This window comes from Sphaeramia orbicularis, chromosome 13 (assembly GCF_902148855.1).
Source record: "Sphaeramia orbicularis chromosome 13, fSphaOr1.1, whole genome shotgun sequence".
In the NCBI taxonomy this organism is placed as follows: domain Eukaryota; kingdom Metazoa; phylum Chordata; class Actinopteri; order Kurtiformes; family Apogonidae; genus Sphaeramia; species Sphaeramia orbicularis.
The window spans coordinates 27,533,709-27,547,916 of NC_043969.1; the positions used below are offsets into that span (position 1 = coordinate 27,533,709).

The window sequence follows — 14,208 nt, forward strand, 5'->3', positions numbered from 1 at the left end:
CTGGGCCTTTTGCACTGAGGTATGTTTACTGTAACATTGAGGGAGTGTTCCGACCATATGGCAGGATCCCCAGGGGCGAAGAATTTTACAACAGGACAAACAGTAATGTGGGAGGAATGCAGCTGCTTGTCGTCATAAACCAGTACAGTGATCTACACCTAGTTCCTGGACACGTTCACTCACTCAGAACTACTGCTGTGTATTAAAGAAGCGCTAGTTTTTACCTGATAATACCACACATCATGTATATTCCTTGATGAGTGTTTACATTCCTTTAGATTAACAAGGGATGAACTGTGTGTATATACCCTGGTGGTCAGATGATCATCCATACCACCAAAAGACTATGTGGACTTATTTTTGTCTATCTATAGGGGTTGCATTATGGTGTTATGTAATGCAATGGTGTATTATGGCCAAAACAGGTGTTGTACCAAGGTATGCATCCCTGCTCAGAAATGTTTCCCCTGGTCGCAGGAGCATAATTAAACATTTTTTTATCTCATAATTATGACTTTCCATGGGGATATTTTTTTTTTCAGTGGTGGAAATGGAGAGCCTGTTTCTGCCACTGAAAGAAATATCCTCTTGGTAAGTCATAATTATGGCATAAAAAGTCATAATTATGAGATAAAAACTTGAAATTATGAGGAAAAAAAGTCATAATTAAGAGATAAAAAGTCATAATTATGAGATTAAAAAAAGTTGAAATGAGATAAAATGTCGAAATTATGAGATAAAAACTTGAAATTGAGACAAGTCATAATTATGAGATGAAAGTCAAAATAATGATAAAATGTTTAAATTATAAGATAAAGTCATAATTATGACATAAAAAAATATCTAAATTATGAGATGAAAAGTTGAAATTTTGAGCAAAAAAGTCATAATTAAGAGATAACAAGTCATAATCATGAGATAAAAAATCGAAATTAGAGGCCAGGGGAAACAATTCTGAACAGGGATACGTACCTTGGCACAACACCTGTTACAGGTTCAATCCGGCCTGTGGGATGAATTTGGGAAATACAAAAATCCACTAAAGATACTAACAATTACTTTCGTTCAGGTTCCACATAAATCCCAATTCAATCTCAAGTGGGTTGAACCTGTAAAATACTATCATAATAACCAATTTAATTTAATTTAATTTAATAGCTAATTAAATTAAAAGTAATTTAAAGTAAAATTACATGAACATGTTTACATTTACAAACTATTCTTTCCCAAAAAAATGTGAATAACTTGAACAAATATGGACAACCTGAAATGCCTTAAGAGAAGTAAGTGTAATATTAACAATATTCTGCCTGTTACTAAATGTTTTGTGTATTTGTAGATCCACTGTGATCTGCAGCTTGTAATGTACATGTATAAATGATAAACTGAGACGTAGTATTGTTAAAATTGCCCTTATTTTTCTAAACAAATTCCACTTTTTTCATGTTATTCACATTTTTTTTGAAAGGTAGTTTGTAGATGTAGATATTTTTCAAATGTTATTTTAGTTTTTTTTAATTCTTGAACATAGAGAAAAGTTTGGAGTTGACATTATTTAGATATTATTATAAGTTTAGTGGTCCGGTCCACTTCAGATCATATTGAGCTGAGTGTGTAACCTGAACTAAAATGAGTTTAACACCCCTGCTTTAGACTAATTTACACCATTATTTACAGTCACTCTTTTGGGAAAGAGGGAAAATATCACAAGAGGCACAGCACGTAATAAAAAAAGGCCTTTATTGTTTAAACCTATGGACAGTATTTTCTGACTGAAACCAAGAAACAACTCTGTAACAAAGCCCTACCAAAATAAATCGTTTTCGCCTCCATACGCATACCAGTACACACACCACAATTCCTATGACTGAACCATAAAGACATGAATATTCTTAGAAAGGAATGATAAGATCTTTACAACCTTCCACCAAATAAACATCACAGAGACTGAAACATAGTAAGTGTTGTCATTTGAGTGTGATAAGTACAAGATAACATTACATAAGACTGAGGAAATTATAAAAACCTGCAAAGTAAGCAGCTGGCCCAGTCATTTGATGATATGGATGGAAGGCTTATTTTCAAATAAAAGCTGGATAGTGCAACGTTACATTTCACCATATATATGTTGCATTAGAAAATAGTATCTTTCTAAGGTACAGTATTATATAATTCATCTCATCGCTCCTACACTACAAGTACTCCAAAAATCTCAAAATGTAGAGATTCAAAGTCTCAAATGCCCATTGTGTTACTGCAAAAGACAGACCCCAAATGGAAGTACCCTGACACAGTCTAAAAACAAGTTGAAAATAAGACCAATAACGACTCAACATTAAAAATAAAATAATCAAGTTATCATAAGAGAATCTGAAATTACTAAACTGTAAAAATATCTTTAAATTCTTGAAATTCTTTGTATTTTCACTAAATAAATATGGATTGTAACAAAATTATTATAGGGAACATCATAAAAGTAGTGCTAAAGCTAAATATATCTAGTATTGTCACGTTTTGTGTAGTTAAATCCTTCACTGAGGATGAAACACTTAGCTTTTCACTTAGTTATGTAGGTGTTTAGAACTCAACAGAATGATACTGAGGTCCAAGGATATTTTTAACAATGGAGGCATCTTTGTAGAGCTTACTTACAGGATACCTGTAGACATAGCAATACAATGACAATTACATCCAACATCAACAACACATTGTTACAGAATGTGCTTTAAAACCAAGTTGTGCGAAGCTGGGACTGACATTAACCAATATTTAAAAAATAAAAATAAAAAATGCATCTCCCATGAAATATCATTCAGAGTCATTAGAGGTTCAATGATTTAGTTCCTGTTTGTAGTGCTGGTGTGATTTTTGGTCTCAAGAAGAGTGTTAAAGAGCAGTTCAGCATAGTCTTCAAGCGATATTTAAACCTGAGGTTAAATTGCATATACCATTGAAGAAATTCCTGGCAAACTACAGTATCTGGAGTGTGTCCATGCATGTCGACATATTGAGTCCTTGAGATGAATTTCCTTCATTCAGCTTTAGGAAGGTGGGTAACATTTCATTTGGTGTGCTTAGAGGTATAAATATAATAAAATCTTAGTAACAAGGTTTTACAATTCAGTTCCTTCTCCTCACAAGAAAGGCATTGTGCATAAGAGAACCACTGGCAGGATTCTCCACAGAAAAAATCATACCCCCCCCCCCAAAAAAAAAATTTATAAAAAAAAAAAAAAAGAAAGCAGGTTTGTGCATTTTGTCATACATTTTCATGGCCATTCATGCAGTTAACGGAATAATATTCAACTACAACTGTAGCTTTAACTAGGACCTAAAATGAGGCATTGTTATGAACAAAATGTCATGACTAACCATAATAATATCAACTAAAATGCACAACCATTGTATGTTCATTGTACTTAAAGCATATAAAAAGTATCCATTTCCTATCTTCTACAAACGACTGAAATCCGCAGAAATTGATCGCTATATTACACACCTGTCTTCAGTAGAAAAATCAAAGAAGACTGTCTGGCTAATGCACCAAGGGCAGCAAGCTCACTGCTTTACCCTGAAATGCGGTCCTCTTCAACTTTTTAAGTCAGGAAACGTTAAATTAATCACTGTAAAATGTAAAAATATGGTTAACACCAATTTAATCTGTAAATTCTGCCAGGGTGTCAATTGAGATTCACGATAAATGGATGCATGGATTGTGAAATTCTGGGTCAATACAAAGGTTTAACAATATATCAGATGGATGAAGCCAATTTTGTTACTTCTGTTTTTGCTGTTTTTCCCCGTTTTGCACCAGGGAAACCAAAAAATGTTCCTAATATTAAAATTAAACACCAAGTCATTCAGCTCTTTACAACCCCATCTTTGAACGAGCACTAATTCATTCATACAAATTTATGAGACACCCTTAATATAAAATCAGCCATGGTGATCAGTGAATGTCATCTTATTTGTCAATATGTCCGATATTTACTGATACCAAAATATTGACACATCCCTAATAAATAAATGTAGCATTTCCTATTATTTGTAACATTACAACATCTGACTGTGTAACATGTACAATGCAGTGCACTGGTAATTCCATTCTGACTTTAAAAATTGATGAGGACCAGCCAAGTGGAGTATTAAGACAGAGACAATACAGCAGTCATGCTCATGTACCATTACTGTCCCTCAAAAAGGGAAAAAAAAGGATAGGAAACATCACTGTGCATAACATGGATGTTCATTTCCCCCTCGATTTTTTTTTTTAACTCCCTTGGAGGGTGATGTGCAAATCCATCCTCTCTTAATGCATTCTTTCCTTCAGAGCAGACAAAAAAATAACCAGGGGGTGACAGAACCTCAGATTTCAGCTTGGGAAGAGTCAAGTAAGTGTCACTGTGGGTCACAGATGGGGTGAAGTCAGTTTACATGACAGACTCGTTTTCACTAGACAGTGCTTTGTTGGCACCTTCTGCACTGTCCCCCCCACCTCGTTTCTCAATGAGAGGCGAGTTTTCCGGTGCAGCAGCCGACAGGTCCCCCTCCATCTTCACTTCACTCAGCTCAGGTCCGTCTTCTTTTTTAGATGTGCGGTCGACAAAGAACTGCAGGAGTCCAGCTCCGAAGGCATCGCCCTCCACATTCAGCACTGTGCACGTACGGTCACTGACAAAGAGAGAAATAAAAGGCATGCAATTTTAACATGATGATATTTAATCAACAGTCTGATGCAGCAAATTTGGACATTTTGTATGTTGGAAAATTTCAAGGCGTCAAAGTTAGAGTGGGATACTTCTCAAATGTACCACACCTCTTATTTGAGTGAATGATTGAATTTTTATTATTGCGTCCTGCATAAAAATATGCCCAGCCCTTATAAGACACCAAAAATACAAACCAAAGACCAAATACCAGACAATAGGCGCAATAGATATAAACAAGACAATGTACTGACCTATTTAAACAAACACATCTGCCGCTTTTTCCAGGCTTTACAAACAAATAATGCTAATTTATATACATTTGAACTAAACATCCATTTCATCTTGTCATCATCAGTGGTCCAAAACATATCAGGATTTCAGATAAACATGTCATTAAGCGTTCTGCTCTATTAAACATGAATATATACTCACACAAGCCAGTCAACAGCAAGAATGAGTGAGATGTCATTGGTGGGTAACCCTACTGCCTCCAGGATGATGGCTAAAGTCAACACACCTCCAGCAGGAATACCTGCTGCTCCAACACTGGAAGCTGTCGCTGTGACACTGATAGGATTGGATAGAAAATTCAGTTACAGACACCGATCATTCACAAATAATCTATTAGACAGTACAAAAATGAACAGAATCCAATATCAATTACTGTCATGTTCTTGCACTTCATAAGTGAGGCTATTTCGTGGATATAGTATTTAACTTGTGTGTGTCTTTGGAGCTTACAGGATCGTAATGACTTGGATGAAGTTGAGAGAAGCGTTGTTTAGTTGAGCAATGAAGACTGCAGCCACACACTGGAAGAGAGCAGCTCCGTCCATGTTGACTGTTGCTCCGATGGGGAGGATAAAACGGCTGATGTGCTTGGAAACGCCATTGTTCTCCTCCACACATTTCATCATCAGGGGCAGGGTGGCAGAGCTAACAAACAAAGAACGGGGGATGTTTACTTGTGTGTTTGAGTGTGAAATGTGTTTGTTGAGGGGCAGGAAAATCTTGGTATTGGCAACAAACAGTGAAATAAACAAGTTTGTGTTAGAGAAGTCGTTTTCTTACCTAGAGCTTGTTCCAAAAGCTGTTGCCAGAGCTGTGAATATCCCCCAGAGGAAGGTGTATGGGTTCTTTCTTGTAATGATGAAGTAGATGGCAGGTAGCACAAGAAATCCGTGGATGGCATGCCCAATGATACAGCAGGCTATGTATTTTCCCAAACTGGCAAACAATGTGCCAACGTCCTCCATCTCAACAATCTTACCAGCAACAAGGAACATTATACCAATAGGAGCATACCTATGAAAGGGAGGCAAGAGTTAAAGGGGTCATATTTTGAGAAACTATCTTTAATTGGTCTTTAGTACATTTATTTGTGTATTTGAATCCTAATAGTTCAAAAACTTTGAATTTGAACCCTCCAGGTGCTGCAAAGCTAACTTTATATTCATTTTGGCAAAAATCTGGTGGATTTCTATGACCTGTTTTAATTCCTGCTTAATTTGTTATGTCTATAACTAGTTATGTCATGACATTTGCACATATAAGATCAAGACTTCTGACGAACATTTTTCCGAGTATGGCATAATTGTTTCTTAGCAGCAGCGGGTGTAGTCCATACTGAAAATATGTCCAAACTTCGAACCGATTAGCTAAAATGTTCAGTTGTTGGTTGTATTAACAAACACAAGTGGCTAAATGGGACAGAGCAGCACAGCCAACAACCTGGAGGGGGTGCAGTGTGAAGTGGCTCATTTGCATTTAAAGGTCCAGCGCTCAAAATGACCTTTCTGGTGTCATTACTCAGAAATAGGGTTGAAGATGGATCTGTGGAGTTGAATTAATGAAGAATTCAGACCCAAGCATAGCATTTACAGTTTATGTAGACCACAGGGAAATGTTTTAAAATGCGTAATTCCATTTTAAAAAAGCTAAATATCACTCCTTTAAGTGATGAAACACACAAACAAACCGATCTAATATGAGATAAATCAAACACAGGGTGATCACAGGGTTTCATAACACTGCCTTCATAACCCAGAGATGCGTGAGTCTCCCTTACCACATGATCCAGGACACCAGCACCATGGTGGCCTCATTGAAGGAGTTAAAGAACTTGATGAGGATCTCTCCTTCCTCTCCTAACTTCCTCAGGGCCACACCAAATACGATGGCAAACACCACCAGACCTAGAATATTCATGCCATCCTGATCTGTTCCAAATGGCACCTACAAACACCCAGATATACATGAAAGTCTTAGTCAGGACACACAGATGACATTACTTCAGCAACATTACAATGTATGGGGGCCTTTACAATGCTCACCTTCTCCACTGTGATGTTAGGCATTCCATCAGTGCCGTTCTTTGTGACCAGCTTGTAACTAGTTGCATACTGAGAAAAAAAAGTTTGCTACTTCAGTGTACTGGTCCAGATTGTGGAATGTTTTCCAATACTTGTATAAAACCATACTGTGGAATTAAGGTACTGTACTTACTGACTGAAAGGCAGCAGATACCAAATTGGAGGGAAAGATATTTCTGTGGACAAACAAAGGGAGAAATTATACATTTGGAAACTGAATTCAGAACAAAAAAAACATATGTTTAACTATAGGTTTTGTTCAGTTATTTTTTATTCTGCATGCAAAAGTGCAAAAACAGACACAGGCCAGTTACATACAGGAAAGAGTCAGTCAAATCACAAACTGACTTCCATCGAGCAATTAAATATTTCTGATGATCCCTGGGACGTTTACACACCACAGAGGAGAGTTTCAAACAAAAACGCAAAGGAGCCACGGGTCACAGATTTACTTTTTAATAATATTCTGCAGGGATCTAACAACAGAGGGGTTGCTCTGAGTGTCAGTGAATGTTCAAAAAGACAGAATCACAAGGCTGATCATGTGGAAATAGCTGAGAGAGTTTAACCATTAATCCCATTTTTTCTTCCTGCCCCAATTCTAATTACTGTGTTTGGCCATTCTCTACTAATAAGTACATTCTAACACATTTATGTTGGTACATAGGCCCACAGGCATATTAAACCTCCCAAGAACTCATGAAACCCATGCGTCCTCATTACCCTCTGTACTCAGTTGTCTCTAATGGATTTAGAGTAATAAGGAATTAACTTCACAAGCTCTTTTTCCTAGTCATTCAGTCCCTTTCACTGCAAACCATACCATATTGGGATTAAACATCATGTGACTGTTGTGACAGTGTGTGATAGCATTCACCAAAAGAACAAACTTGTCATGTTTTAAGGCAAACATTACTTTAATATTGTGTATTTAAATATAGTCACACGACTCATAACTTTTCTTGAACGGCAATACAATAACAACTGTGGGCTGGAGTCAGAAAAAAATGGTGCTTTTGCAGTACACATATTTCGTATATAATTCGTAGAAAGCCAGGCTAAACACTCAGAGGAATGTTCAATGCAGGCGCACAAAACCTTGAAACGGTTTTGTAACGGCACAAAATTAACGCAAATCAGTCTGGTTTACAGGATGTACTCCTCTGGAATAACTGGATGACTGATACAGTTCTCCAACAGCAACTGTACTTGTAACTGCACAATAAGAGTGTGATTTATATGAAAAAATAAGACTAATCATGCAAACCAGAAAGTTTTACCCCTATTCTACAGTCACAGTGGATGGTAGCAGAAATACGTTCATTACTGGATTCTGAGAAAATACAACTAATTACTTACAGCATTACCAGACTACCACCTGTGTGCAAAAGTCACAACGATATATAGGCCTATATCTTGATTTGTCTAACAGTATGTATTGTATTATAACTTTAAAGCATCTGAATGAGCAGAGTATGGTTTGCTGTAAAGAGTAAGATATTTCCACATTTCTTCTTTAGCTTCGTCTGTAGATAAAAAGGCAGTAGCTGCAACCTGATATAAACATTCATATCCTGCTTTGCACCTGCATCACCATTTAAAACTGTTTGACAAAGAGGTTTACTTCCCTTCTCTATTGTTGTTTCTATATTCACTACTTCCTGAATGTAGGGTTTTCCAACACAAAACAGGACAATAACATATGTTCATTAAATGTATGTGTTAATATTAAATATGAAGTCATATACTCTAATTCTGTTTTAGCTGAATGACTAAATAAATGTTATTTTACGCTAACCATATGTTACGATATGTGATTTTTCGCTACATACATGAGTTAGACTTGACTATTATTTAGCCAAAAATAAAGAACAGAATTATTTGTCAATATCTAGCACTTACAAAACCATCAAACCCTGTAATGCATGTTATATAACAGTGGTTCTCAAATCTGGTCCTCGAGGACCCCTGTCCTGCATGTTTTAGATATTTCTTCTTCCGGCACACCTGGTTCAATTAATGATCAGCTCATCACCAAACTCTGCAGAAGCCTGATAACAACGTAATGGTTTACAGGTGTGCTGGAAGAGGGAAATATCTAAAGCATGCAGGATAGGGGTCCTCCAGGACCTGATTTAAGAACCACTGTTATACAGGAAACTGCTAATGTTTTTTGTGCATTTCTTTACAGCTCCCTTATGTTAGAAGGAACATGTTGTGCATCTTGATATTCAATAGTAAACACAGAGGCCTCACTTTCTTCAAAAAAATGGGTTGACAATGAATTACCACCACCTCAAAGTGATCTTTAGAGTGCCTCTAAATTTAACCCTGATGATACTAGGCCAGCGCAGATGTAACAGGGCCAGGTCAAGCGGTAACACACTTCATGTTCAATAAGCTCTGTGTTGAAAACTAAACAACTTACCTCCATGTTTAATACATGTATGAATAGTACAATGTAGAAAGATTATGTAAACTCAGATTATTTGTCAAATATACTCTATTAGCTGTATATATCACATCAGTTGTAATACAGTTGTTACATAAAAGTTTATTAGCATATTTATAGTGTTTTAGTTCCAACAAAGTCTTTTATTATGACTACTGAACAAAGTGACAAACTGCTGTCCTTGTGTCACAACATATTTGTATTCATAAAAACTTATCCTTTAAACATTTTTATCCAATACTGATCACAGTTTTAGTTTAACATTATAGCTAAAGAACTATGTTTCATTTAGTATCTATTTCTTATGAGAACATGTTTTGTACATTTGTGTAAAGTGAAACAATTTTTTTAATTTTAAGTCCCCGTGTCACACAGCAGTAATTTAAGTATTTTTACCCCAAAATTGTATTTCTGTAAATTATAACATGTGTCTTGTGAAAGTACTTACTGAGACCAATTCATACATGTATTATACATGGAGATAAGTTATTTAGTTTTCAACACAGTTTACTGAACATGAAATGTGTCCCTGTGTGTGTCACAGCTTGATCTGGCCCATATGTTTATAAGTGGATATTAGTAGATGTACATGTGCAGACAATAGCCACTACTGTTTTTATGTCTTGATGAACAGCGCCTCAGTCACTGTCCCCGAGTCTTTGTTGTGAAAACTCAATAGGACACCAACAACAGGACACGCTCTAATCAAGCACACGGGTCTGCCTGTTGTCTAATGATAATGTGTAAACATGTGCCTCTGCCATGTGCTGTGCACGAGTTAAGTATTACAATCTAGCCTATGCTTTTTTCTGCAAACGGCAGTCTACCAGATGAACCTGGATGACAATGGGGCAATACTGCATTTGAGAACATTTCTTAAAAACTGGAGCACTTCTAGAAGGAAAGATGCTATTATTAGCAGATATTTATAAACAGAGAGAAATAAAATACTCCATAGTCTTTAGTTTTTATCATACATTGTGCTGTAATGTTATGTAAGACCATCTGTTACATGATAATGTTAACGAAGTAAATTAATGATTGGGTTTGGGCTGTTACCTTTGAATGCCTAATCTGACTCTGAGGAGTAGGAAGTGTTCTTACGAGGTGTTGCCAGGGCTTGGTCACATTCCCTACAGGGGAGGAGGAGGGGCTGAGGGTGGAAAACTCTGGCTTTTACAGTACACAATACCATAATTCATGGAAAGTAATGGTAAACACCCTGGAGAATGTTAAAACCAGCCAGACAAACTTTGGAGTTACAAATGTATGAAATCACAGGCAATTTAACTAGTTACTTTGTGTATTTATACAAAAAATACTACCAGAAAACTACCTGTGCCCAGTGGGGGAGGGTTGGGAAAAATATGTAAAGCACATTGTGCCTAGTCAAAACAAGCCGTCTGTCTTACTTTGTTTTACAGAATGCATTTCTCAAAACAGACAAATGAGCCGAGTATGGGTTGTGGTAAAAGATAACTAAGATATTTCCTGATTATTCAACAGATACTCTACTATTAACATTTTTTATTAAATCTCTGCTAGAGGTAGTATCCAAGGAACGGCAACTCAGAACACGTGCCCTTTGTTTCGCAATGTGTGTGTAGCTGTTGTCTCAGATGAGTAATGCGCCAGGGTTAAACTGTTTTTATGTGTAAAATAGGAAAATCAGAAAAACCTGTTTGGGTGAGACCTGTTGTGTAAGTTCTGTTATTTAAAAATAAGTGCATGCAAATGTGGCATTTTACTATTTCAGTTTCAGACTAAAAACTTCCTGCTAATTTTAACACTTCCTTTCCAGAGATGATGATGTTGAAAAGTGTCTAAAGAATGCCACATGGATATGACACATGGATAAAAAAAGACATCTGTTACTCAACCACACATGCTTACAGCACTGTGGTAAGAGCTGATACACTTATGCACAAAAAAAGACCAAGGATCCCCCATGTTGGGCTCTGGATCCTACAGCATGGCAGAGGGATATGGAGTCAGCTGACAATAGGAGACCACATGTCATGTGTATAATAAATCCAAGTTCTTTCCAAAATACCCTGCCAACTTAGAGGCCTAGTATTTACTATGAGCTGGAATCATCTAAAAACATTTAAAGCTGTAATTTTGAGTAAAAGTAGAGCAATCCAGTGTTCATTCTGTGGACAAAAGGGAATTTCCCCCAGTTCCATCACACTGTTACTACAGTAGTTTCCGTCACGTGTCCTGTGAAATTACACGAAACCACATTTAACGCTGTGTGGAATATTTCAGAAAGTGTGTGGCAGGTTCTGTGGCCGTGCACCTCTAATAAAGGAGTGAACTGTCTATACTCAGGGGCAAAGCTGATGCAACTCCTGTTGTCATTACAGCACACCGAGCGACAACCTACACTGACAATTTGGCAGCCAGTAAATACAACGTGGACTCCCTTTAGCCACTTATAACTTTACAATCAGCTGTTTTCTGTTGAAGGAAATAAAATAAAGTAAGAGGGTCAAGAGGGTCCTGTCGTGTTCATGTATAGAACTGGGGCTGGTGGCGCGCGCCAGTTGTGCCAATGAGTACCAACAGTAGTACCAGTGGTTTTCTCACTGTGGTTTTGTTGGGTTTTTTTTACTTTCACTCACCTGATTAAGTCTAAAAAGGAGTCAATCACTTCTTTAGGGGCAGGTACGTTGTCGTCAATGCCAGACACTACGGGTTTAGATGCCACCGAACCCGGGTTTATGATGAAGGCCATCACGACCCCGATGGACGAAGCGATGAGTGTGGTGACCAGGAAAAAGAGCATAGCCCAGCCCCCCAGCTTACCCAGGGCTTTAGGGTCAATGCTGGCCGCCCCGGACACCAGACTGCAGACCACCAGGGGGATAATGATCATTTTTAATAGGCGGATGAGCAGCTCACCGGGAAAACCCACGTAGATAATCTGGGTCCTGGTAAGCGTCGCATTGCGCACACCAAGCCCGATAAAAACCCCAACAATGACCCCGGCCACGGTCAGAATCACCAACATGTTGGCCTTCACTATCCTCTTGACCCGGTCCGACATGGGTTCCGGACTCCTCTTCTGGTGGTTCAGTCCATTGAGGTGCACCTCTCCGTTGGATGTCTTCCCTTCCTCCATGTCTATCTTCTCAGCCATTACGCACGGTTAAAGTGGCTCTAAAACGACTTCCTGAAAGGCTACAGTCGGTGTGATAGATGTAGTTGATCCAACAGTTACAGACACTCTGCAACACGGAAATGAAGCACACTGATCCACAGCCCGGTGCGCGCGTGGCTACTTATCCTTCCAGGAGAGGCTACCCCCAGCGCGTGACGTAAGAGCAGGGCGTAGTCAGAGAGCATTACATGTGTCAATCACTAATAAAAGAAAATGTTCCATTAGAGCAGGGGTGTCAAACTCATGTTAGTTCAGGGGCCACATACAGCTTGATATGATCTAAAGTGGGCCGGACCAGTAAAATAATATAAATAAGAAGATAATAATAACTTTTGAGTGAAAAAATTAAAATTCCGTAATGAAAATGTTTACATCTATGAACTGTACATGAACATAACATGAAACAATATGAAAACCGGAAAGTTCTTTAGTAAAATAAGTGGAATGTTAACGATATTACGCCATAGTTTATCATTACCTCCGCCAAGGAGGTTATGTTTTGCCAGGGTTTGTTTGTTTGTTTGTCTGTCTGTCTGTTTGTCTGTTCGTTAGTGTGCAACATAACTCAAAAAGTTATGGACAGATTTTGATGAAATTTTCAGGGTTTGTTGGAAATGGGATAAGGAAGAAATGATTAAATTTTGGTGATGATCGGGGGTGGGGGGGGCCCACGGGGGGGCCCATTTCCAACAAACCCTGAAAATTTCATCAAAATCTGTCCATAACTTTTTGAGTTATGTTGCACACTAACGGACAGACAAACAGACAGACAGACAAACAAACAAACAAACAAACAAACCCTGGCAAAAACATAACCTCCTTGGCGTGGGGGGGGGCGGCACGGGGCGGGGGGCACTGATCAGCCTTGGCGGAGGTCTGCGCTCTCCGAGTGCTTCTAGTTTATACATGTAAAACCTAAAGATCACAGTGGATCTACAAATACACAAAACATTAAATAACAGGGAGAATATTATTAAAATTCCACATACTTCTCTTAAGGCATTTTAGATATTCACATTTTTTTGATAAAGGTTAGTCTGTAAATGTAAACATTCTTGTGTAATGTAACTTTTTTACACTAAAACAAAGAGAAAAATAAACAGTTTTCATTATTTATAGGTTATTATGATAGTATTTTACTGGTCTGATTATTTTTAGACTGAAATAACCTAAAATGATTTTAACACCCTTTATTGTTAATATCTTCAGTGTAATTTTTGCATTTCACAAATTCATCCCATGGGCCGGATTTGGCCCCCGGGCCGCATGTTTGACACCTGTGCATTAGAGGATGCATCAACTGAGGAGTCCAAACAACCTATTAAACTATGACGTTGCCATCGTGTTTTAAACCTTTTTTTACCTTTAGAATATCGTGCAAAACATGTACAGTTGGCTATAAAGTTGGAATAATACAGAAGAGGATTAGGGCCACTAGATTTTATTTTATTTATTTATTTATTTTTTAAATTAAGGTCCAATATATTGGTTTTTTATTGTTATTCTGAGAAA

At 37.5% G+C, this 14,208-nt stretch overlaps 1 protein-coding gene across 1 annotated transcript; it reads right to left on the minus strand.

Moving 5' to 3' along the window:
- Positions 1–1,722: 1,722 nt before the first annotated feature.
- On the minus strand, positions 1,723–12,805 carry slc1a5 (solute carrier family 1 member 5). Its single transcript, XM_030151890.1, has 8 exons — positions 12,158–12,805; positions 7,215–7,257; positions 7,043–7,111; positions 6,778–6,944; positions 5,781–6,014; positions 5,451–5,645; positions 5,142–5,276; positions 1,723–4,671 (listed from the first exon to the last, which is right to left on the minus strand). Exons 1-8 carry the CDS (start codon positions 12,673–12,675, stop codon positions 4,431–4,433), a joined length of 1,602 nt encoding a protein of 533 aa, XP_030007750.1. The 5' UTR covers positions 12,676–12,805; the 3' UTR covers positions 1,723–4,430.
- Between the last annotated feature and the right edge of the window lie 1,403 nt (positions 12,806–14,208).